This window comes from Sprattus sprattus (assembly GCF_963457725.1).
Source record: "Sprattus sprattus genome assembly, chromosome: 2".
NCBI lineage: Eukaryota > Metazoa > Chordata > Actinopteri > Clupeiformes > Clupeidae > Sprattus > Sprattus sprattus.
In genome coordinates this window covers 63719138-63746988 of record NC_137921.1, presented here as the reverse complement: position 1 = coordinate 63746988, position 27851 = coordinate 63719138, and the positions used below count along the sequence as shown (strand labels likewise).

The 27851-nt window shown below is 44.9% G+C and overlaps 1 protein-coding gene across 4 annotated transcripts; it reads left to right on the top strand.

Moving 5' to 3' along the window:
- On the top strand, window positions 1-27598 carry senp6a (SUMO specific peptidase 6a). 4 transcript variants are annotated; one of them, XM_080833506.1, is made up of 24 exons: window positions 1-301; window positions 3541-3634; window positions 4709-4769; window positions 5717-5826; window positions 6123-6275; window positions 7031-7051; window positions 7407-7480; window positions 9654-9751; window positions 11208-11712; window positions 14106-14347; window positions 16173-16310; window positions 16822-16855; window positions 17116-17304; window positions 17862-18058; window positions 18452-18690; window positions 19168-19284; window positions 19559-19681; window positions 20184-20276; window positions 20671-21011; window positions 22452-22540; window positions 22799-22887; window positions 23154-23222; window positions 23439-23589; window positions 26525-27598. In XM_080833506.1, exons 1-24 carry the CDS (start codon window positions 274-276, stop codon window positions 26738-26740), a joined length of 3471 nt encoding a protein of 1156 aa, XP_080689632.1. In that variant the 5' UTR covers window positions 1-273; the 3' UTR covers window positions 26741-27598. The 4 variants fall into 4 exon arrangements, with proteins under 4 accessions (XP_080689632.1, XP_080689630.1, XP_080689633.1 ...); XM_080833504.1 differs by having other exon boundaries at window positions 17835-18058; XM_080833507.1 differs by lacking the exon at window positions 3541-3634 and having other exon boundaries at window positions 17835-18058.
- Window positions 27599-27851: the final 253 nt, after the last annotated feature.

The following is a 27851-nucleotide window of genomic DNA, read 5'->3' as shown; positions in this document are numbered from 1 at the left end:
CAGAGGTGGACGCGGCGCAACGCTAGCGTTAGCTAAACTATTTTAAAACAATTTGAATCTTGGTGTGCAATGCTTAAGTGCAACATAAAAAGACAAATTGGTTTGCCTGTTGTCGGTATGCACTAATCCCTGAAACATATATGAAGATTTCAAAATATTTTTCTTGACAGTGAAAAATAGTGGGACTGCATTCTGCTGTGCAAGTCTCATTCGGCAACGTAGCTAGAGAACTGAGAAGCACTCATCCTCCGTCGATGACAACATGGAGTAAACATGGCCCACAAGAGCATTTTTATTGAAGGTAAGCTACTACACTTTCTTTGAATGCATGTTTGTGTCGTCTTCCATCTCTCGCATCGGTCTTGATCTTGTTGAAATACATATTGATATGTAGCTTCAGCGGTAATTGGTGGCAAAAATCTCTGTAATGGTAGAATTATTTGTTTAGGGGAAAAGCTTGCCATGCTAGCTGGTCCAGAGGCATTTATGTGCAGCACAGCGGGTAGCTTGCTGGCTCTAAGCTCACCATTGATTGTTAGCAGGCAGCTAAACAGTATGCAATTTTTATCAGACACTCGAATTTAGGGACAGGTAATGTTTTCTGTCAAAGCACATATTATATTAATTTATATTTCATATTAATCTACAACGGGCCATTACAGATGAATATTTCTATTGGGTTATGATAATCCAGCAGCTTTATCCATTATACCACTTATTGGACTCGCTTCATAATAACTAGCAAGCTATCTTTAGATAGCATACCTCCCTTCGCGAACCCAGTGGCTCGAGGTGTCGGTGTAAGTTTGGCGGCTATGGAATTACTAGCGAGCTAACTAGCTAGTTTAGATGTAGCTAACGTTAGGTTAGCTAACGTCAGCGATTGTAATAAGACTTTAACCAGTTTCACAGCGAACGTTTTCTGTTATACCACCAATGGGTTTATGTTACTTACGATTTTACATCAGCCGGTTTTTTAATGAACACAGTGGCTGTTATACATACATTGCCCAGGGTCACCGGACAAGATTACAGCTAAATTTGCAATCCTGATGCCTTGTCTGCCTGTGTTGAACTGCTTCGGCCTGCTAATGCTGAAAGGTTCAGTTGTTTGGTAGCCAACAAAATGCCAAATGTTTCAACAATGCATTCTCCACTAAGGTGTGAACAGACTTGTGTATCTTAATTCACCAAAAGTATTAAACTGGCAAGATTTAACAGTGTTCAGTTCTCCACTGTAATCATTCACATGCCTGGAACTAGAATCTCCATTCCACACGTCATAGCTAGCTAACGTTACTCCACTTAGGCCTGATACCTAATATGCACAAAAGAAATAAGGATATTTTCTGTAAATCGTATTCTCTACAGAAATGAAAAAGAGTGACATTTTATCAAATCGTGTTGTCTTGCATGCACGTCATTCAGAAAGCTTCGAAACGTAGACTTCCTTTCAGTCTCAAACAGGACCAAGTATATAGTGGTTTGCGATGTTAGATAGCCACAGAAGTTGATCAACTTGAGAGGAAAAAGTGAATTGAAAAAAAACCTGACACTTATGTGTGGAATGTGCCATGTCAACCCTCATAAAGCAGTTATAGCACTCTATTGTACATGGAAAACAGATGGGAAGTAGCCTAGTTTTGCAAAACATCACCAATTATGCCTATTTTTACAGTATTGTAATGTTCTGTACTATTGCTTCCATGCACCAGTATCACTGCACTGTTGACTTGCCAAATATGACCTCCTGTCACATTCTCTCACAAGCCTCCAATTATTGTACAGCCTACTATCAAATGATAGGTGCTTTGGCATGACGCATACAATGAAAGTCTATTTAACTGAACTGCAATGGTTGTCTTTAGCACATACCGTATCATGTGGCTCCAGACGAGTCACATCTACACAGGCAAGGAAAAAGTGACCTGATTCCAAGTTTGTATGTCACATATCAAAATGCTCAGCTGTAAGCCTAGAGTTGGGTTTCAGTGGCTTAAACCTACTCATCAGTTGAATGCAGACACTCGCTATGATAACATACTACAGGATTTGAATACCCATTTGTAGCACAGTGGAAACAAGGTCTCAGTCACGGCATCAGATTTAACATTGCACTCAGTGTGTGGAACCCTCTCCTAGCACATTTCTCTTTAAGGTGCAATTGCCTCAAAGGCATTCTGATAGAACCAATATCAATTGAACTACATAATGTTGAATGCTAACGCTTGACTTTCAGCAAGTCAGGGTTGACGTACCCCCGAAATGGCTCATTGAGCTTCATGCCACTTTGAAGAAAATTTTGGCATGGTGACTCAAAGCATTGATTTGTCTAAAGCTCTTAAAATAGTATTCAACCTTCACGGCCTGTCACTCATTTATTGTAACTGCAGGTTCCAGGCCAGAACGGTGTTGCTGGAGACCCTAGAAGATTCTAGAAGAGTATGGGCATGATCTTATGATGGCTACATTGTGTCTGCCCTTGACTTAGGCCTAATTGAAATCTTTGTGGGAAAACAAAATGTAGTATTGAACACTGACAACACTCTTTAACACTCTTAAACATCTGTTTTGTTTGGCTATTTAAAAAGTGGAATAGATGTGCTCACAGCATAGGCACGGCCTGGAGGCTAATAGTGACCAAGGTTTGCAGAACACAGCCGTATTACGAATCCCGTAAGTTGGTTATAGAATGATGACCTAGCACCGCTCCTGGAGGAAATGGCCCAGCGCTTCCCTCCTCGGAGACTGTGTGTGTGTGTGTGTGTGTGTGTGTGTCTGTGTGTGTGTGTGTTTTTATGGGGGGAGTGGCTAGAGTAGGTGAGCAAAGCGACCCAGTGTGGCCTGCCCTGGTTTCGTCTCGGTCCTTCTGCATGCTTAATGAGGGAGGAAGCTATTTAGCAAGTCACCTCACGGAAGAAAAATAAATCCCAAAGCAGTGGACTCGTTCTCCATTTCTGCCTCCTTGTCCAAGCTGTTTTTCAGTCCCTGCCACAAATGGCCTCGTTTAGTAATTATTAGATCAGGTGATTATTGAAATGGTCCTCCACTTATGCTGTCTTAGATCATGGTGCTGTAGTCAGTTACCCATTTCATCGTGGTCCAGACGGATGAAAAGAGCCCTTTCACGGCCCACAATGGACGCATTCTGGTGGCAAAAGCAGGTGGTTTCGTTGTAGCCTTTTGTGTGCTGTAGTCAATAGAGTGTAGGCAACCAACACTGGGCTCTACCTCTGGTGCTCTGTTATTGCATCTACATGGGGAGTGCAACAATAGTGAAATGAAATAGCTGCAACAGAATTCTCTCAAAAGGAATAGTGGTGCCACAGTCCAACCTAACCTAACTGAAGTACACGCTGTAGCGCACTGCCTCCGAACTTTGTGTTCATCATGACGAGAAGTACAAACACCCAGGCCATCTACATACACCGTAACTGTTGTAATTGCATTGGTTGTGTGAGGTTGCTGCCAGCAGCCTCGCTGGACTAATCGTGGTGTGATGTTTTCTTGTCTCCCCTGCCTCCTACCTTCCCGTTCTAGCTCTAGATAGATCAGAGGCCAAGAGAGATGGAGGTTACAGACAGAACTGGAGCTTCTCTCTCTCTGGTGACTGTGAGGAGCAGAGGAGGCACGAGTAAGCCCTCTCTCTCTCTCTCTCTCTCTCTCTCTCTCTCTCTCTCTCTCTCTCTCTCTCTCTCACATTGACTCCCTGCCATTCCACTGTCTCGCTACTCCATCTCTTTTCCTTCCCTCCTCAACTCTCTCTCTTTCTTTCTCTCGGTACCTCTACCCGCTGTGCCCCTTTGTCTATTTCCGTCAGCCCCCCTTTTCTATCTCGCCTCCTGCCTGTTTGTCTCCATCTCCATCCCTCTGTCTTTTCTCCTCTCTCTGAAGCTCATCTCCATCCCTCTCTCTCTTCTCCTCTCTCTGAAGCTCATCTCCATCCCTCTCTCTTTTCTCCTCTCGCTGAAGCTCATCTTCATCCCTCTCTCTCTTTTCTCCTCTCGCTGAAGCTCATCTTCATCCCTCTCTCTTTTCTCTCCTCTCTCTGAAGCTCATCTTCATCCTTCTCTCTTTTCCCCTCTCTCTGAAGCTCATCTCCATCCCTCTCTCTTTCCTCCTCGCTCTCTGAAGCTCATCTCTGCATACTGAGCCCTCCTGTTTCACTGGCATCCACCCACCCCTCATCTCGCAGACACGCTGATGGATCCCAGTGCTTCAATTGAAACGGTCACACCTGTGGTTTCTGATTTCAGCCCTGTAATGGCCATGTTCTATTCTGTGCCACGGTGTGAACCTCTGAAGGCCTATTATGAAAAAAGCCCCGGTACTTGAGGCTACCATTTTCTGATTTCAATCAGACTGCAGGCTGAGCTTACATTATCTAGTTACTGTTGCATCCATAACTGGAATACATATGCACACTGTGCACACCCCGAACACACACACACACACACACACATACACACACACACACACACACACACACACACACACACCAGAGATGGAACATGACAACTAGGCTCAGAGTTGTCCATGGTCTCTCGCTCAGTACAAGCTTATACTAAGCATGAGCCATTCACATGTGTTGTTCTGAGTGTCTTTCTGCCTCTTCACACAATGGTCAGAACTGAATTGCCTTTTCATAAACACGGCCGGTATTGTCTCATTTTCCTCTCTCCGTCCTTCTCCTTTCTCTGTTCTGCAGCCCTCCCGTGACTATGGATGAAGCCGGTGGACCGCAGGAGCTCTCCCCTGAGGGGTTGAAGGTAACTCCCTCGCTCTGCTCTCTTTCACTCTCTCTCTCTCCCTCTCTCTGTCTCTCTCTCTTTCACTCTCTCTCCCTCTCTCTGTCTCTCTCTCGCTCTCCCTCCCTCTGCTCTCTTTCACTCTCTCTCCCTCTCTCTGTCTCTCTCTCTCTCTCCCTCCCTCTGCTCTCTTTCACTCTCTCTCCCTCTCTCTGTCTCTCTCTCTCTCTCCCTCCCTCTGCTCTCTTTCACTCTCTCTCCCTCTCTCTGTCTCTCTCTCGCTCTCCCTCCCTCTGCTCTCTTTCACTCTCTCTCCCTCTCTCTGTCTCTCTCTCTCTCTCCCTCCCTCTGCTCTCTTTCACTCTCTCTCTTTCTCGTCCTTCCTCTCCCTCCATGAAAGGCAACATCTTTTTTTAATAGATGCCAGTCTTTGTCCTTTTCCTCCCCACCTTATTCTGTTCCCTCTGGGTCTCTTGTTTTGATGGCTGCCTCTCTCCCGCCGCTGCCTGCCTCAGTGCCCTTGCTCAGATTGATGGCAATGTTGTTTTTCCAGCAGCACCACTCACTTCCTGTTTTGCTGGTCCATGCTTCTTAATTAGCTGGAGCCTTTTCACCTACAACAGAATGCACAAGCGTGGTATTTATTCAGAGACGGACAGCGATGGCACAGTTCATTCCTCCCACCCACACCCTCACCCACTCGCACAGATGCACTTACACACCTTTTAAAAGCCCATTTCAAATATAGTCACCCTGGATTTGCCATACATGCTTCCCATATTTGTTTCTTTCTACTAGCATTTCTTTGACTTGAACACTCTAGCATTAACCAGGTCTTCTACTTGGAATGCAGGGCTGTAAGTAGTCAAGCTGTTCGCTCAGCAGAAGTGGCAGATGCATCATCAGATCCCTGATGTTTTTCTCTCGGTCGCGCTCATTTCTGCTCATTTCTGCTCTCTCTCTTCCAGTCTCCCCCCCTGAAGCCTTTCACAGACACACCGAGGACTTACGAGAGGAGGCTAAATCATCCAAATCATTTTAGGACTCTAAACAAAATGGGAGCCAATAAGATGCTCAGGTAAACACAGCTACTTCTGCGGCTTAGCTATTTGGTTGCTTCCCTTCTTCTTGTTTTTTGTACACCATATGACAAATGAAGATGTGTGACGACTAGTTTAATTATAAAAAAAAAAGCAAAAATATCCAAATGCTGATGTCCATCTGGGTAGATCATAGCACACGTTTCATTCAGAGTGTAAGTGCATACAAATGAGTGAATGGAATTAAAAATAGATTTCTGCTCATCCAGCTGCTTTGTTTTGAGGTGATTTGATCTGAACTCTGATGTGTGCTTTCCTCTGGTCTCCCATTCAGTGAAAGTCCACTCTCGGTAGCAGCGATGCAACAGACGCCCAACAGAACCAATTATTTCAACCACAGCCCATCGCCCTCACAGGGTGTGGTCGTTCAGGGGAGACTGTTTCAGCACGCGCAAACCCCCTCCGCAGTACGCAAGCCCCCCCAAAGGTATGTCCTGTTCACCCCTCGCCTCTGTTTATGTTGTATTTCCTTTCCTGTTCAGCAGAATTTCTTTTAGTTAACTTCCGAAGTAGATGCGTAATATGTGTGCAGACTTTGGTTGTCACATGGAGCTGGAGGGCTGTAATTACCATCTGCTGGTCATAAGTGCAGTTGTGTGCGTATGAATATAGTGCATCTAAGAGGGAACAGTTGCACTGCGGTCATCACCCTCAGAACTTATATGGCCAGAGCCCTCATGGCTGCCACCTGGTTGGTGTGCACTTCTGAGCGAGTGGGATGTTGATGGCCGCTGAAATTATAACCTGGTGACTGGTTATTGCCCATGGCTTATTGTTCCAGTGTGATTCTGCAGCTATGTCTGCCGACTAAGCCTGTTGAGCCTAGGCTTGTGCTATAGCCTGCTGCTTCTGTGGAAATCTGTGTGTCTCCCATTTTACAGTGATTTATTTAGTAGCAGTAACTGTGTGTGTGTGTGTGTGTGTGTGTGTGTGTGTGTGTGATGTTTCCCTAACAAATCCAACAGAAAAAATATTTGGCTTAAAAAATTTACAGTCTTGTTCATTTAATGTTCAGTAAAAAGCATCAGCGAAATTGTTTATGCCTATGAGATGCCATATGAGATATGAGACGCTTTATTCAATCCAAATTTGAACTGAGATGTTCTATTGAGATGAAAATCACTTTATTTCCATTTAAAAACTGCACCCCTCTCCTCCTTGTTTTTGTTCTTCACATAAAAGCAATCATGACTTAAAAGAAAGGTAAGGCACCCAGAAAACTGCTCCACATAGACACAGCACTGCTGTAGAATCATTCTAGTATTAATGAATGAGTTGAACCTTGAACAAATGAATGAGTTGAACTACTTCTCAGCTAAATGCTTGTCATCCCATGCTGTAGGCTGCTGAATGCAGCTCACTGTCTGTCTGTTGTGCCCTCGCATGCATTCTGCCTTCTAGCACTTGAGCACTCACCCACCGTGCTCTAATCACCAAAATGCATGTGGGACCTACGTGCCGTTATATAGAACCTTTACAGCAGAGTAATGAAATCAAAATGGCTTAAATGGGAATTCATTTATTGTATCGATTGTTTTGTTCACTTTTGTTCCTGCAGACTTGACTACAACACCCAGTCGATCCAAAGAGTAGACATTGAGAGCATTGTACTCACCTGCCCAGACATCTCAGGTAAGCAACTACCCCTCTCCCCCCCTCCCCCCCTCTCCGCTCCTCTCCTCTACAGCCCTCCCCTCCTCTCCCCTCCCCACCACGCATCAGCTCCAATGTTCTTTTTATTCTGGCAGTCCCATTATCCTCTCCCTTTGCGCTTTCCCTCTCGCCTGGCCATTTATTCTCCGCCTCTCCGTGTGAGACCCTTTCTTGCTGTGCTTACGGAGCCCGCTGCTCAGGACCACCACCAGAGAGACGCTCTCATCTCTCGCCGGAGGAGATGCGACGGAGAGAAATGAGAGACTGAGGAAGGACTAGACTCTATTGTGTTGCCAGGGCAGCGCTCTCAGAATTATGGCGGCATGTGTCTCGAAAAGGGATTTTTGTATGTGTGCTCCTACAAAGACCATAAGCGTGTGTGTATGTGTGTGTGTGTGTGTGTGTGTGTGCGTGTGCGTCTGTGTGTCTGTGTGTCTGTGAACATTTATAAAAGGTCATTAATGTATGTGCATGTGCTCAAAAAGGGGTTACTTGTGTTAGAGATGGCACGTGTGTGTGTGTGTGTGTGTGTGTGTGTGTGTGTGTGTGTGTGTGTGTGTGTAAATGTGTGTGCAGGGATGCCTGTGAGTGCACATCCTCCCAACGGGTGGCTGGTTTGTCCGTGCGTGTGTGTGTGCGAGCGAGCGAGAGAGAGAGAGAGAGAGAGAGAGAGAGAGAGAGAGAGTGCATGGCTGCAGATTCGCGGCTGAGCCCTGCATCTGTGTGTGCCAGAGAGAGATTCGGATTAATCCTCCCCGCTCCTCTGAGAGCTAGGAGCAGCATGCAGGAGAAAAAGGGAAAGGGGGGTGGGGGTGGGGTGGGGTGGGGGCACCGACATGCAGAGAGAAAGAGAGAAAAAAAAGGGAGTGAGGATGATGGAGAGAGATGCAAATAAAGAGATAGGAGAGAAAGGGTAAAAGACAGACAGACAAAGAAACGGGTATCAGAGAGATTGTGATAAATACATAAATAGAATGGGAGTTATTGGAAGATGACCAGATGTAGAGAGACTGAGTGTCCCTGAAAGAGGAAGTGGGTAAGGAATAAACAAAGGGAGGAAAAGTATGAAAAGAAGGAAGGGGAAAAAACGAGAGGAAGAAAAGGGAGGGATAGAAACCCAAAAACTGTCTGACTGGGGAGAGGGCAACGGATGGCAGGCGTTCCCCTCTGCGTCCGTGGCTGGCAGGGAACAGCGCTGTTGTTCAGTCAGGCAAATGGTGACTGGAACACTGGGAATAATAATAACACATTGTGCTTGAAGGTGACCTTGGAACAACCGTTCATGCAGACATAGGAGTGAGCTGGACATTACAGGGGGTCCTCTCTCTCTCTCTCTCTCTCAGCTCAGCAGTGGTGGCTGGCATTTAGTTCAGCCGGAGTGAGTTTTTATGGTGTCAGCAGTGAGGCGTCACTGAAAATAAAAATCCTTTTGCTCTACCTTTCTACAAAGAGTAGATGTATAAATAAATAAATATTCTAGTAAAAATCTCATTCATATGAGAGAGAAAAAGGACTAGTACATGTTTATAAATACAGTCCTTTAATGTGTGTCTTGTTGTGTCTAGTGTTGTGGTTATATCATAACTTAAGTCTTGACCTTATGCTGTGAAGCATTTTAGTGCCATCACTAATTCGGTCAGACTAGTAAGAAACAGGTGGGAGAGGCGAAAAAGCACATGGGAAGAAATCGAGCAGTAAAGTGTGTGTGTTTGTGTGTGTGAGAGAGGGGGGCAGGCAGACAGACAGACAGACAAACAGGAAGACCAAAAGAGAGCAAAAATGTTTGCTTTCAGTAAGTATTTTCAGTAAGTGTGACCGTAACACAGTTGGAGCTTTAAATAAATCGACATATTTCCTGCGATCGTGTTTAAATCGCTTGGCATAAATGGAGGATTTATACTGTCATTTAATCTATGTAAAATGTTAGCTCTTTGAAACTGGTAATGGCATTATCTGTTTTGACCTGTGCTTTAGCATCTTATATCATCATTTATAATCTTTGAATTCCTTTGTGGGCAAGAACATAATTGGTAAGAAAAAACAAATTGGTAGCTGAATATCCTGGTTGACTTGTCTTCTCAGAAGGTGCTTTCCTATATACATACATAAGTAACAAGCATGTTTTATTTCTGGTTGTTGCTTTGTCTCCTAGATGCTGATGAGATCAACATTAAGAGACGTACACAGCAGAAGCGGAGGCCTCTGCCTGAACCCATGGGCAGCTTCTCCTCCCCCACACAGACAGTAGAGGTATCAGACCGCACCTCACAAACTACCATAAAACTACCACAGTCACTTCACCTCTCCCACACAGACAGTAGAGGTATCAGACCGCACCTCACAAACTACCATAAAACTACCTCAGTCACTTCTCCTCTCCCACAAAAACAGTAGAGGTATCAGACCGCACCTCACAAACTACCATAAAACTACCTCAGTCACTTCTCCTCTTCCACAAAAACAGTAGAGGTATCAGACCGCACCTCACAAACTACCATAAAACTACCACAGTCACTTCTCCTCTCCCACAAAAACAGTAGAAGTATCAGACCGCACCTCACAAACTACCATAAAACTACCTCAGTCACTTCTCCTCTCCCACAAAAACAGTAGAGGTATCAGACCGCACCTCACAAACTACCATAAAACTACCTCAGTCACTTCTCCTCTCCCACAAAAACAGTAGAGGTATAAGACCGCACCTCACAAACTACCTCACAGTCACTTCTCCTCTCCCACAAAAACAGTAGAGGTATCAGACCGCACCTCACTAACTACCTCAGTCACTTCTCCTCTCCCACAAAAACAGTAGAGGTATAAGACCGCACCTCACAAACTACCTCACAGTCACTTCTCCTCCCCCACACAGACAGTAGAGGTATCAGACCGCACCTCACTAACTACCTCACAGTCACCGCCAGCCACCTGGAGCCCATTTGCCTAATGCTTCTGTGATGGGAATTTCTGTTGTGGTGCTGACTAGATAAAGACAAAACAATATTATGTTAAATGACTTATTCTGTTTTATGCGGATAACCACGGGTTACCTTAGAGAGATTCATTGCCATGTCATAAGCTCATGATCCACTAAACAGGGCCCAATTAACACTAATCCGCCTTCCTGTAAACAGTAACACTGTTAAACTGTGAGGGAAAACTGTAGGGTCCTCTTGACAGCTAGTGTTACAGTATTTGTTAATGGTGAGAATTGGTTTGCAGGGAGTGATATGAGTTAAACTGTCATGCTCCTCGGGGGTGCTAATTGTTTAACGTGTTAAAAGTGCACCACAATCTCACACTCTGGTCCTACCAATCTGGTCTGTTGTTAACGGTGTCACTGCCAACTTAGTCACTCTCTCTTGCTCTTTTTTTAAAAGGGAAGCGTACTTTCTACAGCAAACATTTTCTTGCCAAAACGAATGTTTGGAATTTGTGATCATTATTATAGAGAATATTGGACTTTTGGAAAGTATTGCATAGTTGACTGTAAATGTGATTATTAGATGCTGCTACGAGATTACCACCTTTGTATTAGTGTCGCTCAGAATCTCTCTCTACTCGACTTGGATTTGTCCTTTCTAGTCTCATTTTATAGGGGGGGTTTGGTCATAGTTTTGCGAAGGCTGTCTGTCATCTGTCTCTTTGTCTTTCTACCTCTCTTACCCCTCTGTCTTGCTTTTCTGTCCGTCTGTCTCTCTCTCTCTAGCCCGTCCTTGATCCTCACGAGTACTTCTCCGTGTGTGGGAAGTGTAACCAACCCAGCGAGGACCACACCAAGTGCCAGAACTGCGGCAGTACCCTTCCAGTCGAGACCGCACCCTCCCACCACCAGCACTCGTCCCAGGTCACCGCCTCCCCCTCCTCCCTCACTCCCCACGCCAGGCCTCCCATCCGCTCCTCCCAGCCCTCCCTCTCTCCTGCTCTCTCGAGCGGCTCCCATAGCAGCCTGTCGTTCGGCACCAAGAACTTCTACGGTGCGGCCGCCGGCGGCCTGCACTCGCCTCACGTGGACATGGTCATGAACCCGCCCGCCCGCATCACCCGCGGCAACCTGCTGATACCACACAACGGCGGGCGGGCGTGCGCAGGGCTGGCAGGGAGTACGGCGGCAGCAGCAGCAGCAGCAGCAGCAGCGTCTACGTCGTACGTGGCAAAAATCTCAAACTGCAAGAGGCATTCGCTCACCAAGCCCCACGAACTCAACGACCCCAGTGAGTAGCACCTCCAGAAGTTGGTCTTCAGCAAATGCATTTCTCCTGACACTTCCAACACAGCTTTATATTGTCTTTTCTTCATTGCACTGTGTTCAAAATCTGAAGAATAACCCACCATTCTTAGTTCATACACGTTCTACCAATGTGCATTGGTTGACATTAGTTTAGCTGCTGACTCCTACTACTTTCATGTGCTATAGGAATAATCAGCAGTACAACTCATTTAACCACAAAAAGCATCTATGAAGCAAAATATACCTCTATTTCTAGGGGTTTAGTTCAGTTTGGATCCAATTTCAGAGTAAAAAAATCACTCTCCAGTCTGGATCTCATTATGCCCAACTAATCAATAATCAATCAATATTCTTTATAGATGTATACTTTCCTTCATACTTTGTAGTCTCTTGTCCCCTGAGCCACTTGGGAGACAAATTTGAAGCTTGACACTCACATTGCACACGGTTTGTGTTGTTAACAAAGAATGAAATCTGGACAAAGCAGACACATGTGACCTAGGATTACTCACTGTTGTAGTTTGCTGAAGAGGACATTGGCACATCCAGGGGGGTGCTAACCAAGAATACCAATATGAGTAAAATGGTGCTAGAGACTGATTATCATGAATGAGTATATTACAAATGTCTGCCTTATTATCTTCTTATTATGCATGTCTGGATGCATCCATGCATTGGGATGGACATATGCCTTAAATGTATGTGATATGACAAAACAGTTGGTACTGCATTCGTAAGGATGGTCCGTGCCTGACAGTTTCTAATGCAGTCAGTTCACCTTATCTATTTTCATTGTCCTGAAAAGAAAATAACCTTAATGTAACTTCTCAAATGTCATTGCCCATACTAGGAAAGGGAATTCAAACACAAAACACGTCATGCTGATAAGATCCCTGTTGCCTGCATCACAGCAGAATGTAAAGTGCCGTCCCTGAAAACAAGAGCAATGACCCTTATTCAAAAAAACCTCATGTGTTGAGTCCAGCCTTTTAAGACCTCGGTTAGCAGTCGCCAGTCGATTTCCAGTGGGAGGAGTGAAATCAAAGATCTCCCAGAGCCTCAGGAAGCTCTCCCATGGTTCAAATATTTGCACAGTGCAAGCAAGCAGGCTGTGGATCTATTCAGGACGGAGCAAGGAAGGACTTGAAACTATGCCACCACGGGCACCTGCGTGGAAATTAGATGTAGGAACAAGAGGGACTGGTACACCGCAGCTATGCGTCTGGCTGGGCCCAGCCTGACGTAGGAGCTCAGAAAAGCCTGTTCCTATCTTTATCTAAGATCAGCATTAGGCCAGTAGGTGTGAACCTAGTCCAGCATTTTAGTGAGCAGGAGATTAGAAAAATAAAGGTATATGTATGTTTTTCGTTCGTGATTTATTGACTTTCCAGAATGAAAAGTACTAAAAATTTTAAAAGAATGCTTAAAGTGTAGGATTATGACTGAATATCTATCCACCATGCCATGAAATAGAAAGCAGCCATGTAAGTAATTTCAAGTGGGTGGTGAAGGACAAACAAAGTTGGTAAACTGCTGATTCTGTAGGGCATGTTTTTGTTGGATCAGGTTTAAGTAAGGATAAAGGTTAGAGAGGGCAGCCCTGGAAAGTTAGCAGAACATCCCTGTTCAGTGTATTTCCCAGGGGATAAGTCAGCTGCATGAAGAACTCCCAATTTGTATGATAAGCTGTCTAAAATAAGTACGTAATTCTGAAGCCAACCTTGGAGTTACCCGTATAAGGAGATAATAATGAAGTAGTTGAACCAGTTCTCCCATGTAAGTAAGGGAAATAATTTAATAATTGAATATGCATTAATAATTATTCTGTTGATTAAAGTATCATATGAGACAATTATATTTTCTCACCGTTACTATTTAAAACAACACTATGCACAATTAGCCACTTTATGAGGTTTGTTTTTAGTCAGCAATTACTTTTGGTTTTGCTGGAATATGGTCATGTGAAAGACAGATAAAGACACCGGTCATTCCCATTAGATGTCCCAGTGAAAATGTAAGAAAATACTTTTATCTTTTATCAGTGCCAACTGGGCTGGTGGTTGTGTTTGCAAGGTATTGCATGCTACTTAGGATGGTAGGTCACTAGTTTTAGCACAAATGTCCATAGTGTTTCTTTAAGGACCCAAGCTATAGCCTGGTATCCTATCACTTTTATACCAATGCGTTCAGTTAGCTCACTGTAGCCAAAAAGTTACAAACTCAAACTATGACCAAAATCTAATCAAATAAAATAACCTATCCTGCACTGGATATGTAGACGCTTCTTTGGAATTTGAGGTTGTAGTGAACAATCTATGGCTCAGGTCTCAGTTTTTCGTATTGTAATTAAACTTTCTCATCCATTTCTTCATCCAGTTGTGCTGTCCAGTGACGAAGAGGAGGAGGCTGACAATGCTAGTACGGGTAGCGTCAACAGATTGGACAGTGTGTCGCCGCGGCCCGCAGATTCTGCTCACTCCTCTCCGGCGCCCTCTGGAGGCAAGGTGGAGGCAGCGGTAAAGGGGCCGGCAGAGCAGCTAGATGAGTCGGTGGACTACTTCACTGAGTTCAACGACACACGCCTCACACTGCCCAGAAAACCACGCATGAAAGATCCGGTAAGTTCCACTAACATCCTCTGAAGTTCAGTGAAGATCAGTGGCTTTTGAAATATGTATGTAGCATATGCAGCATATTCATTGAATGGAGTTTTTTTTTTATATATTTAAATGTACAAAGCACTAAACTTTAAATATTACCAAGATGCCAGCAAACTGATTGTAGACATATCCACCTCCTGAGTTAAAAATCCCTCTGAGCTCAAACAGACCCAGCTACTGGTGTCAGCCCTGACCAGACAGGATTAGTTTCCATGACAAAGTCTGAGAAATAATGAGCGGGAGGGGCCACCTCAAGCTGACATCACAAATGCATTGTGTGGGTTCTAATAAACCCATGACTCATGATAAACCTTTGGCTGTAAGAAGCCTGATGACTTTCATTGTATCAAATGATCAAGATGGGGATCCACCTCTGTTAATGGCTCTGTCTGAAAAGCTTTATTCAAATTCTCTTCTCCATCTAATAAGCTCAACAATTTGTGGTATAGCAGTGGAATAAATCTCAAGAGTAAGTCTTAGTAATGTTAAGCCATCAGACCACATTTGTGTGCCCTGTTAGAAAAAAAGGTCCCGTGGTATTCAATCATGGTCAGAAAGAGAGTTGAGCTTGCAAACTATATTTATCAGGGTAGGCCTTGGATAAACAGCAGGTATTTTCGACCATAATGTTCAGGGTTCTGTGGACAGTACAGGCATATTTGAGTCAAAACTATACGAATCTGTGCCAATATAGATATACACAATATAATATAGCCAATATTGTGTTGTTCAGTAAAATAAATACCTTATGAAGAATATGGTCTGTGCAATCAGAATACAATCTTAGTACTTTGTCATTATCACCTACTTTTACGCCCCCTTGCATTCTCTGTTAGTTTCCAGTGTTCATCTTTATGTAAATATTTAAGCACGGGGCTTTAATTTATAGTCTGGTGGACTTTATCCCACACTGTTGCAACACTGTACACTGCTCAAGGTAAGGCAGAGACTCGTGACGCCGATACAGACCTCTGCCCGAGTCACACCATTGCTACTGAAAAACTGTCTTTTTTTGAGAGCGAGTGTCCTGCTTGTGACTGGGCAGCACCAGCAGGCCTAGCCCTGCACACTTTGTAGCTGGATGAAGGCATCTTAGGGGGGGGGGGGGGGGGGGGGAGGGCGACTCTAGCCTCCTTTGGCAGCTGCATGCTCCACTGAAGAAGGCTCCTGTTTCATGGCCACAGGCAGCCTGACAGCATGTTCCCCCTGAGTGTTAGAGCTAGGCATTTTAACCGTGGCTGCCGAACGCTTTTTAATAGGAGATGCTGCATGGGGCTCTAGAAATTGCATCTGTGTGAGCAATGCCGCACATTTCCTGCCGACAGACAGCGACAACAATGGTGGTCTTAAAATGAGCGAAGGCTGATGTGATTGGCTCTTCCCCAGCACATTTTAAAGCCACCTCAAGGAATGGTGCTCTCTGTGGAAAAAAGCCGCTAATGGTTCTCTTGGCAGATCTGACATTGGATGTTTTGTGCATGTGTGTGTGTGTGTGTGTGTCTGTGTGTCTGTGTGTGTGTGTGTGTGTGTGTGTGTGTGTGTGTGTGTGTGTGTGTGTGTGTGTGTGTGTGGTACTAAAAACAGGACATTCATTCTTGAAACACTCTGTCCGAATAACTTGAAATCGTGCTCATAATGTTTGAGGGTGTTTGAATGAATAGCAGAAGGCCACAGTGATATAAGTTACAGTTGTGGCTGTTTTTGATGCAGAAAAACAATCTCCACTGTAATAGTTCTGAAATCCACTCTGAAATGACATGAACCTTCTCTTTTTTCCTCTCAGTACGGGAACCCAGTGTGTGAGGACCACTCTACACCGAAGAGGCGTAAGGTCATTGCACCCAAACTAGAGAGCATCATCCTGGAGTGTCGCAGTGTCAGAATAGGGACTCTCCGGCGGATGGTCACCAAGCCTGTTATTGTGAGTCCCATCACCTGTCCTCTAGCACAACACACCTCAGAGCCATTTCCTGCTGCAGCTTTAATAATAATAATAATAATAATTATAATAATAATTATAATAATACATTTTATTTATAGGGCGCCTTTCAAGAAACCCAAGGTCGCCTTACAACAGTGAATAATACATTGAATAATACAGTTTAAATCAGTTTTGAAAGTCCTGACAAGGTTTTGCTCAAAATTACGCCAGTGGTTAGAAAAACACACAGGTCATGCCCTTAAGGTATTGTCTTTATGCGTCATGTACCATTGATATCTGAAGACACCATCATGGAAACGCTCATCAAATGAAAGACGACTGTTAGCGGATAAAGAATCATACGTCATTGAGCATTGTAGCTGCCTAATTGGTCATATAATTGCCTCCTCCTCTGCATGACTGCCATCATTTTTGCAAACAAAGCTCGGCTTTGCTTAGTGTATGCTACCTACGTCAGTAACAGGTTTTCTCCCCCTTTATTGTCTTCCAGTTTTCATCAGAATACATCCAGCTTGAAACTGAAAGTGAGTGCCATCATATTTTTGTATTTGTGTTGTTTTGACTATGGAATCTAAGTTTTTTTTTGCTGTCATTTGCCCTTTTCAGGAACTTCACTTAAAACATTATATTCCAAAAAGCTTTGCGTTGTTTGATTCTTCTTTATTTTGTTCAATGTTGCTTTATTTCTAACATGGTTTACATATGTATTTGTGTGCTTGTGCGTGTATGCACATTTTTGTAATGTGTATGGGACCTGTACATTTTGTGTGTGTGTGTGTGACAGGTCGTGAGGTGGATGTGATGGAGAAGGTTCGTCTGCGGGCATCGGAGCTGACCAGCTGCGAGTGGTGCAACGTGAGAAAGCTGCCAGTGCTCTTCTTCCAGACCAGTGCCAACGAGTGCCAGCGCCTTCGCCAGCAGCTGCACATGTCACAGGAGAGCGGAGGCCTGTGGTATGACTGCACAGTCAACAGTGAGTATAGCATATTTTACACACATGAGCTCAATGCTGCATAATACCTGCACTCATTTTCAATTCAGTAACTAGATACCATAATACAAAGGATTAATCCTTTTTAACCATTTTAAAGGGGTTAGATTTATTGTCAGTATAATTTTTTGCTAGTTATAATGACATGGTCACAAATTGCACAGGGTATTATGTGAAATGGGTACAATTATTACAAAAATGAAACCATTAAACTTTTTCCTACAATCCACTTTATCATTAAGAGGCCCCTGTGAGAGTGTGTGAATTGGTCTTAAGAGGTATTGCTTTCGCATCAGAATGGATCATTGAGGAACAGAAGAAGCCCTGGATTAAACAAACACAGCACAACTTGCATAAACATCTTAGATACCTTTGAACAAGAAGAGTGTTTGTTTAATTACCGGATCAGATTGGTCAGAGGGTGTATCAGAGGGTTTAGGCATTGGACCGCTTTGTGTGAAAATGTGTGCCATATTTCTATAGATTCTGAAATACTCTTTGTGCGCTCTTAGCACCTGTCCACCTTCTCTCCCGCTCAGATCTGGACGAGAAGTACATTGTGCTGATCTTCGAGAACGGGCTCTCCATGCACGAGCAGATGATCCTAGAGGAGATCCTGGTGGAAATAGGGCGGACCAACGCCCTCCAAGACTTCCCCTCCAAGCTGACCTTTTCCGAGGCCAATGTGCGACTGGTGCAGTACAACAAGGCCGCCAAGGAGAAGGAGAAAGTCAAGGTACAGCACTCATGAACTTTGGAAACGAACAGTTGTTTATGTCAGAGCCATCATTAAAGCAACATTAAATAGGTCTTGGAAATGGAAGGAATTGCAGTTTTTTTTCCGCCAACAGAACTTCCTACTTCACTAGGATCCTTGATGACCTGAGCACATGTTATGTCCATAGTATATTTAGCTGTTATGGTTGAATTAAGTCATGAGTATTATAAAAAAAAGTGTCTACATAACTCAGTAAGAATTGGAATAATTTTGTCCTAATCAGGTTGCAATTGCTCATGCATTGTGTTGGTGTGTGTGTGTGTGTGTGTGTGTGTGTGTGTGTGTGTGTGTGTGTGTGTGTGTGTGTGTGTGTGTGTGTGTGTGTTGAACCTTCACCTTGACTTTCTGCAGGTGCAGGAAACCGCACAGAAGACGGCAGCAGCCCCAGCTACATCTGACCCAACCCCCGCTGCCACCCCAGCCTCCACTACCACCTCCCCCTCCCTCTCCCCCTCCAGCCCTGTCCCTCCTCCACCTCCCCCTCCGGCCCCTGTGCGGACACGGATGGCCACGCGCCTCCACGCCTGCTTCGAGGACGAGGATGAGGACGACATGGAGCTGCAGCCTACTTTCACTGGCCCTGTAGTAAAGTAAGGGAAACCGTGCTAGGTGGAGAGATGACCTGTAAATCACCCCTGGCTTGAAGTAAAAGGTTGAAAATACTACCTCTTGGGGTTAGTCGTTAATCAACCTTAACACACTATTATGCCTTTGGTCCCAGGCAAAGCCAGGTTTCTCTCTTAAGTAATCAAGTTCCAAGATCTTTGTAAAAAAAATAAAATGTCCCCACTGCCATCATCATTGCAAATACACGTTTGAGCTCACTCCTGTGACATTCTACTTCAGGGTTAGGGTTTTTTATATCCACCTGTGCTGTTTCTATCGACCTAGCGTCACAGAGACTGAGCAAAAAAGACTAGGGTTATGTGTGGCTTTAGACTTGCATCTAGTGATTTGGAATCCTTTTCTCCTCAATCCCTGCATGTAAAAAGGCAGGCGTTCTCCTGCTCACACTGCCCTGCTAGTGGTTGCCTCACAGTCAGGCCTCTGGTATTTGTGTCCCACAGGCTCATGGTGTACCCCCCTCCCCCGGCCAAGGGAGGAATATCCGTGACCAACGAAGACCTCCATTGCCTCAATGATGGAGAATTCCTTAACGATGTCATCATCGACTTTTATTTAAAGTGAGCATGTCTTTCTCACACCCCGGGCCAGCTGAGTTTCTGTCCATTCTGAAATCTGCCTTCGTTTGTGTTTCAGTGCTTTTGTCTTGTGTTCTGTTCTTTAAAGCCCACTTTAGAGTTTTTCTCTCTTTACAGCCTTTCCTCTGAACCACCAAGTTATGTCCAATTACTCGTGTGTTTGGCAGCTTTAGTTATTTTGTTTGTTTGTTTGTTTGTTTATTTCCCTTATCTGCTTTGTGTCTACTTTCTCTTGACTTCCTTCTTGCCTCCACAGGTATTTGTTCCTGGAGAGGTTGAAAAAGGAGGATGCAGGGAGGAGCCACGTGTTCAGCTCCTTCTTCTACAAGCGGCTGAACCAGCGCGAGAGGAGGAACGTGGCGGACACGGCCAATCTCCCGTAAGTTGGCCCCCCCCCCGGTGCGACTCCCACCTGCCCCCTCCCGTTCCGCATGCCTATTGTCTTGTGTCATGCTGAGCTGGGGTTCTCTCTTTGTCTGTGCTTGGGTCTCTTCTTTTTTTTTTGTGTTTGTCATGTCCTGGTACATGTCATGAGACTCCTGGCTATCCCTAGCGCCAACGCAAGTGGCAGCTTTTTCATGTAGCTCTGGTGTTTTGTATTCATGTATGTATTGTTTGTGAGTTGTATGTGCTTATGTGCTGAGGTGTGTTTTTTACTGTTCCCACACTGTACTCCTCATAGTCTTGGGTGTTGTCTTTTCTCTCCTCCCCTCCCCAATGTTATGCTGTAATTCTTCCCTATCTTTAGCCAGTTTCACTCTGGCAGGGGGACTGCCAATGGAAACTAGCCTTTTGGCTACAATTGGGTGCATTTGCATTTTAATGTTTATTAATGCACACTGTCCCTCTTCATCGAATAAACAAATCAAATCAAATTCCAGGATCCAGAAGAGAAAGCACAACCGGGTGAAGACCTGGACTCGCCACGTCGACCTCTTCCAGAAGGACTTCATCTTTGTCCCCATCAATGAGTCGTGAGTTAGCCTTCACTCCCTCCTCCCCCCCCACCCCTGGCCTGCACACCTCATCTCTGCCTCTGTGTGTTTGTCGGGCGCGCTCCTGGGTACAGTCACACGCTGCTCAACCTCAACAAGCTCAAATGCATGACGGGGGAGAGAACAGGAGTGGATATCTGTCACTGATCATATTTCCCCCTTAAATCATGCATTAACCTCAAGACTACTAAGGGGAAATTAATTATGTGGTGTCTAATGTCAGTATGTGTTTGATCATCTAAATCAAAATATGATGCCAGAAAGTCTCCTCTTCTTCTTTTTTCTTCTTTACCTTGTTCATGTCGACTCATCTGGTCCCCTCTCCCCCCTTCTCTCCACACCAATTCTGTACCTGCTCTCTGTCTCCCTCTAGTGCTCACTGGTACCTGGCTGTGATCTGTTTCCCTGGCCTGGAGGGCCCTAAACTGGAGACTAACCCCTCCTATCAGCCCCAATCACAACAAACCACGGCCGACAGCAGGGGCAGCCCGGCGCTGGAGAGGGACCACCACTCTTTGGCCCGGGAGGCCCCGACGTCGGCCCCCGCCACCCCCTCTCAACCCCTCAGCACTGCCCCCGTCGCCTGCCCCGCCGGCCCTGCTGCTGCGGCCAACCACCAGCACAAGGCTGTGCCCGTGTGCCGCCACCTGGCTCAGGACACCAACTGCAGCCCTGGCATTAATGGCCAGCTCAAGGTCCAGCCACAGTACTCAGGTGAGACAAAGCCCCGCCGTTCACAAGGTCAACAGCACTGAAACATGTATAAGGTGTCATGTTGACACCCTACCCCTAGATCTCATTAGCTGCTCAGGAATAAAATGGTTCCCGGTTTTCCAAAAATAGTCAATCTTGTAATATATAGACTTGTGCTGTATAATCTTTAATGTACTATCATCCTAAATAAAGATTTTATATTGAAGTACATTCACAGATTTGACATTGGGGTGATAAGCATATTTTGGGTGATCTATAAAGAACTCGAATGGCAGAATGACAAGAGTGTTTATACCTTAGCAGGGCAAATGACGCAACTGGCAATGTTAAAAAAAACGAAACTAAATTTGTGCAGACGCTCCGTATATTCTTCCATGGCCCATACTAACCCTTTCCACCAAGTTTCATTAAAAATCAGGCCAGTAGGTTTCACGCAATCCTGCTAACAAACAGACAAACCAACCAACAGACAAAGGGACACAGGTGGAAATATAACCTCCTTGTCAGAAGTAATAATTGCATCATTAACAAAAAAGTGCACATAGGATAGTGAAAGCATTTAATGTTGAATTAGTGGTTCTACGCTGTCAGTCATGGCAAATTTGAAAAGGGAAAAGGTTAGTGTAGACAAAACAAGGGAGAGAGAATTCAATGGAATAAACATGAAAATAAATTGGAATTTTATAGGATTTTAAGTAAGATTTTACATTTTTGTAAGAATTGATCTGAAAAGAAAATGCTGTTGGTGAAATAAACTGGGCTACCGATGAAAATGTACCAGACAAAGAGCAGTAGTGACTATGGATTCATTCCTGTGAAAGTGCAAAATGTACAATCACTATTTTCCAACATTACTAGAGCTTTGGAAAGCATAGTACTGCACTAACCATTTTGTAGTCCTTATTAACTAAAGCCCCCCAACAAGTACAGCTTGTTTTGCTCATTTGAAATCTGGAATCCTCAGTATCCTAGATCCTAGGTATATAATATTAGATTAGTGGTGAAAGTTGAAGTTGAGAATGTTGGGTTACAGCGCTGCCAAAGCCACTCTTCAGCGCTCAGGCTAATAGAGCAGCGCTGAGTTGAATGGAATATTGTCAAGCCTGTGTGCACTGCTGCATTGTCTGGATGCTGGCCCTGCTGCCTGGAGAACACAGAGCAGAGAGCCAGCTCAGCAGGGTGACTTCTCCTCATTTGCATTTCTGCCTCCCTCCTCTCCGCTCCCCTCCCCTCTCCTCTCCTCTCCTCTCCCCTCTCCTCTCCCCTCCTCTCCTCTCCTCTCCTCTCCGTTTTCTCCTCTCCTCTCCTCTCTCTCCTCTCCTCTCCTCTCCGTTTTCTCCTCTCCTCTCCTCTCTCCTCTCCTCTCCTCTCCTCTCCTCTCCTCTCCTCTCCTCTCCTCTCCTCTCTCCCCTCCTCTCCTCTCCTCTCTGCTCCTCTCAGATGGTTTGCACAGGATCAGCGTGTCTTATGGATCAGGAAACAGGCATGATGACGCCTTCGTCTTTTCTGATGATAGAAGCCCAAGTCCGGTAACTGCTTTCGTTCTTTCTTTTTGTTATTTTTCTTTGTCTTGCTCTTCCTTTCTTTTTTTATTGCCAGGTTTTGGAATTTCTGTGTAAGTGATTATCACAGGTACAAAGCGCACACACACACACACACACACACACACACACAGATGGTTAGTTATTTATTGTTGAGTGTCTTGATTATTTGTGGTGATATTCATTCCCGCATCCCCTTATTTATCCATCCACTAACTGATGTATGCTTTTTTTTTATCTCTGCAGGATGAGTGTAGTGAAGATGGGGCACTGGCAGAGGATGTATTCAATTCTGAAAGCATGGAGTGGACGTCCAAGCCTACCATCTGTAAACAGTGAGTTACTGTGCATGGTGGAGGGCTGCATGTTCAGTCCCCTCTGCCTCCAGCAGGTGGCAGCACTGCAGCCAGCTGTAATGCTCACTTCCTTTATTCATACTGAAATAGATAATTAAATGTACTGCCTTCAGAGACATGCTTTTGGTGACGAGAAGTTAACGGTGTAACTCGTACAGTAAATATAATGGATCAGAATAAACTAGCATGTAATACATATACCCCCCCCCCCCCCCCCCCCCACCTCCTCCCTCCTTTTCTCTTAGGCCTTGCATTCTCATCATGGACTCCTTACGAGGCCCAGCTAGATCCACAGTGGTGAAAACTCTGAGAGAGTAAGTACAAATATTTTAGGTAATATTTAAATTTTGTTATGTTTCAATTATGAACATAGAACAACTACCAGAAACAACAGTTACCGACAAAATAATGTAATTTTGTGTGTGTGTGTGTGTGTGTGTGTGTGTGTGTGTGTGTGTGTGTGTGTGTGTGTGTGTGTGTGTGTGTGTGTGTGTGTGTGTGTGTGTGTGTGTGTGTGTGTGTGTGTGTAGGTATCTTGAGGTGGAGTGGGAGGTGCGTAAAGGCACCCAGCGGAGTTTTGGCAAGGACGTGATGAAGGGCTCGAGTCCACGTGTGCCTCAACAGGACAACTTCAGTGACTGCGGCGTGTACGTCCTGCAGTACGTGGAGAGCTTCTTCGAGGTGAGCTGCTCTGCAGATAAGGATTGGGATCCCATCTTCTGTGGGCAGAAGAGAAAGGGATGAGGATGAGAGGAGACAGAGGGGAGGAGTGGAGAGGAGAGGAGAGGAGGAGAGGGTAGGAGTGGAGAGGAGGAAGGAGAGGAGACTGAGAGTAGGAGTGGAGAGGAGGAGAGAAGACTGAGGAGTGGAGAGGAGGAGAGGAGACTGAGGGGAGGAGTGGAGAGGAGGAGAGGAGACTGAGGATAGGAGTGGAGAGGAGGAGAGGAGACTGAGGAGTGGAGAGGAGGAAGGAGAGGAGACTGAGAGTAGGAGTGGAGAGGAGGAGAGGAGACTGAGGAGTGGAGAGGAGGAGAGGAGACTGAGGGTAGGAGTGGAGAGGAGGAAGGAGAGGAGACTGAGAGTAGGAGTGGAGAGGAGGAAGGAGAGGAGACTGAGAGTAGGAGTGGAGAGGAGAAGAGGAGACTGAGGGTAGGAATGGAGTGGAGAAGAGGAGACTGAGGGTAGGAGTGGAGAGGAGGAAGGAGAGGAGACTGAGAGTAGGAGTGGAGAGGAGGAAGGAGAGGAGACTGAGAGTAGGAGTGGAGAGGAGAAGAGGAGACTGAGGGTAGGAATGGAGTGGAGAAGAGGAGACTGAGGGTAGGAATGGAGTGGAGAAGAGGAGACTGAGGGTAGGAGTGGAGAGGAGGAGAGGAGACTGAGGATAGGAGTGGAGAGGAGGAGAGGAGACTGAGAGTAGGAGTGGAGAGGAGAAGAGGAGACTGAGGGTAGGAATGGAGTGGAGAAGAGGAGACTGAGGGTAGGAGTGGAGAGGAGGAGAGGAGACTGAGGATAGGAGTGGAGAGGAGGAGAGGAGACTGAGGAGTGGAGAGGAGGAAGGAGAGGAGACTGAGAGTAGGAATGGAGTGGAGAAGAGGAGACTGAGGGTAGGAATGGAGTGGAGAAGAGGAGACTGAGGGTAGGAGTGGAGAGGAGGAGAGGAGACTGAGGATAGGAGTGGAGAGGAGGAGAGGAGACTGAGAGTAGGAGTGGAGAGGAGAAGAGGAGACTGAGGGTAGGAATGGAGTGGAGAAGAGGAGACTGAGGGTAGGAGTGGAGAGGAGGAGAGGAGACTGAGGATAGGAGTGGAGAGGAGGAGAGGAGACTGAGGAGTGGAGAGGAGGAGAGGAGACTGAGGAGTGGAGAGGAGGAGAGGAGACTGAGGGTAGGAGTGGAGAGGAGGAGAGGAGACTGAGGGTAGGAGTGGAGAGGAGGAGAGGAGACTGAGGGTAGGAGTGGAGAGGAGGAGAGGAGACTGAGGGTAGGAGTGGAGTGGAGAAGAGGAGAGGGTAGCGGAGAGGAACGGAGAAAAGGAGAAAGGATGAACAGTAGGGATGTAGGAACATACTATTTAAGGGGTTTGGTTGGGTGAAAGGTACAAGTTAAAAGGTAATGTTAATAATAATAACAAATTATATTAAATTTGATTTAATGGTGCCTTTCATGACACTCAATGTCACCTTAAATCACGTAAGATCAATATATATATGCAATGGTCATCAATAAAAACATAATTCGATCAAATAAGATGTAACACAATAAAATATAACAGCTGAAGCTGTTTGAGAGAGTTTGGGTGCAGCAGAGATTGATGACAATAGTGTTAGTAGGACGGCATGGAGTGAGATGGAGTGTAGGTCTGAAGGAGTTCTATGATGTAGGCAGGGGAAAGATTATGAAGAGCTTAAATAGCTTTAATAAGATTTTAAAGTTGTTATACAGGGAGTCAGTGTAATTGATTTAGCAGGGGAATGACCCGATCAGTGGACTTTGAGTGTGTAATAATTTCATTCTGGATGAGGCCAGTGAATGAGTTCCTTGGGGACGACTGCCAGTATCGCATTGCAATAGTCAGCGCATGATGTGACATAAGATGTTTCGTAGATGAATAAAGGCAAACTGTTTGGGGACAGGTATGGTGGCATCGGCAATGGAGAGTGGTCATATATTACTTTTTGAGAGTGTGGATTTGGTGCCAATGAGAAGTAGCTCAGTTTGTACTACTGTCGAATATTAGTAAGTTGTTGGTCATCCACATCTGTATATCAAAGAGACAAGCAGTGAGGGTATTAGGGGGGGTAGAATAGAAGTAGGCATACGTAGTGGATACATCAAGCTGTGCATCATCAGCATAGCAGAGGATACCATAGTGCCAAAAGATGTTGCCAAGAGGTAGCTTGTAAATAAATAAATGTGGCCCCAACACTGAACCCTGTGTAACTCCATGGTGTTATTATATATAAAACCTGTTGGCATATATATATATATATTTTAATATATATATATATATATATATATATATATATATATATATATAATATAACTGGTGCCCAAAAAGAAGTCCTGTCTGCCAAATACTGACCAAACCACTGATTATGGAAGTTGTCCCTTATACCTTTTGGGAATAGAACGAGCTTTCTTTTGTTGAATTCATGAGAAGTTATTTAGTCTACAGCAGGTTTTTATTCACAATGGGTTGCTGATGCATATCTTTGCACCATACACCTTGTTTCTATAAGCAACCCCAACAAAAAGCATGGAGCTATGCATGTCAGTGGGAAGAAATGCTTGTTCATTTTCCTTCACCTGAGAGCAGTGGCAGAAAATAAAAGTAAACTAAAGTTATTTTCAACATTGTTTAATCTATCATTACTCTGTCAGATTATAGTGGCGCCAGATTGCACACATACTTCTGAAGCCTAACAAAAACACTCACTTCCAAATATATGTCATGGTGGCCTTAGCTTACAAAGCTGTGCTTGTGGCTGCTATTCCCCATCGTGATAGTGTTTGCTGTATCGTGGTTAAACTGAACTGTTCTGTGAACCCAGAAAACAGTGTTGTGTTTAGTCTTGATTGGTTGATGTATTCCATCCTTTCCTCTTTCCCTTTTTCCCAGACTCCGATCCCAAGTTTTCACCTCCCCATGAACTTGTCGGACTGGTTTGCACAGCAGCGGATGAAGAGGAAGCGGGATGAGATCAAGGAGTTGATCCTGAAGCTGCAGTCCCAGCAGCAAGCCGAGGGCATTTCACCGGGCCTCACGGCCGATGACGAGGCAGACGAGGAGGACACCGACGGACTGGACGTACAGGACATCCCGGTTACCTCCTGAGACGCCAACGCCAATACTTGTGTGCTCTGTGTCTCACACAATTGGTTCATCCACGCCCCCCTGTCAAACCCTCCTAGGGCGAGTTAGGGTGCTGGTTCTAACGCAAGGACCCCACACCCACCCACCCTTCCCATCTGTGATTGTAGGCTGCTGTGGATAACTTCTCCTTGAATTCTATGATGAGATGGAAAAAAAAACAGAAAACAAAACAAACACAGATAAACAACACATCTCTGCCCCCCCCCCTCCATTACATCATTAACTGTCAGACTTCAGAGACAACGAAAAGAAAAGAGAGCAAAGGAAAAGAGAGAAAAAAAAAAACATTTTTAATTTGTATTGAATAATAATAATAATAAAAAAAGTGTACATACTGTGCGCTGGAAGTTTTTGCTGCCTTTGTAAATCGCTGTTGTCAGTGCATCTCCATCCATCATGGTTTCCTGCCTTCCCAGCCTGCATCCTGTTTTCGATGGATTAATGTACACAACCTTATCGTTTCCATAACGCCCATAAACTGGAGCTCTGTGTTCTCTTCAGAAGGACTAGCACAGTACTGTTAAAAGTGTTCTTGCGACTTTCAGTATGTTCATTTTATTTTATTTGAAGTCTTCGGTTTTTTTTTTGTGTTTTGTTTTTTGTTTATGCTTTCAGGGAGTAGAAGTTGCTGTTATTTGTAAATTATTATACCCACCAGTCTGGAAGAAAAAAAAAAAAGACAATGTTTCTAAACTTCTACTTCTCATAAACGTTGCTAGCCAGTGCCTGTTGAAGCTTTACATAATGTTACCACACGTGGGTGGATTTCATTTTTGAATATTAAACAAATTGAGCTGCAAGAGTGCACCTTTTGCCTTAGTCCACACAATACAAGAATCTCAAGCTCCCACCACGAGTTGTGTTCTTGTTGTTGGAAACATCCTTCATGTGTTTCGGTCTCACACTGCATCAGTAGCCCAACATACACTAATGCCAGTGAAAATGCATCCTCTGTTTTATAGACTGTGGAAGTAGAGTTGTAACAGAAACATTTAAGGAGAGGGGAAGTCAAACTTTGACAATACTCACAGAGTAGGTGTTAATAGAGTTTACACTATAATTCCCATTAGCA

Bases quoted from the DNA above. Each gene is read 5' to 3' on its own strand.
- senp6a (XM_080833504.1), top strand. From the start codon at position 274: ATGGCCCACAAGAGCATTTTTATTGAAG. The intron at 21,012-22,451 runs GTGAGACAAAGC...TGCTCCTCTCAG, and splicing joins GGTCCAGCCACAGTACTCAG to ATGGTTTGCACAGGATCAGC. The intron at 22,541-22,798 runs GTAACTGCTTTC...TTATCTCTGCAG, and splicing joins ATGATAGAAGCCCAAGTCCG to GATGAGTGTAGTGAAGATGG.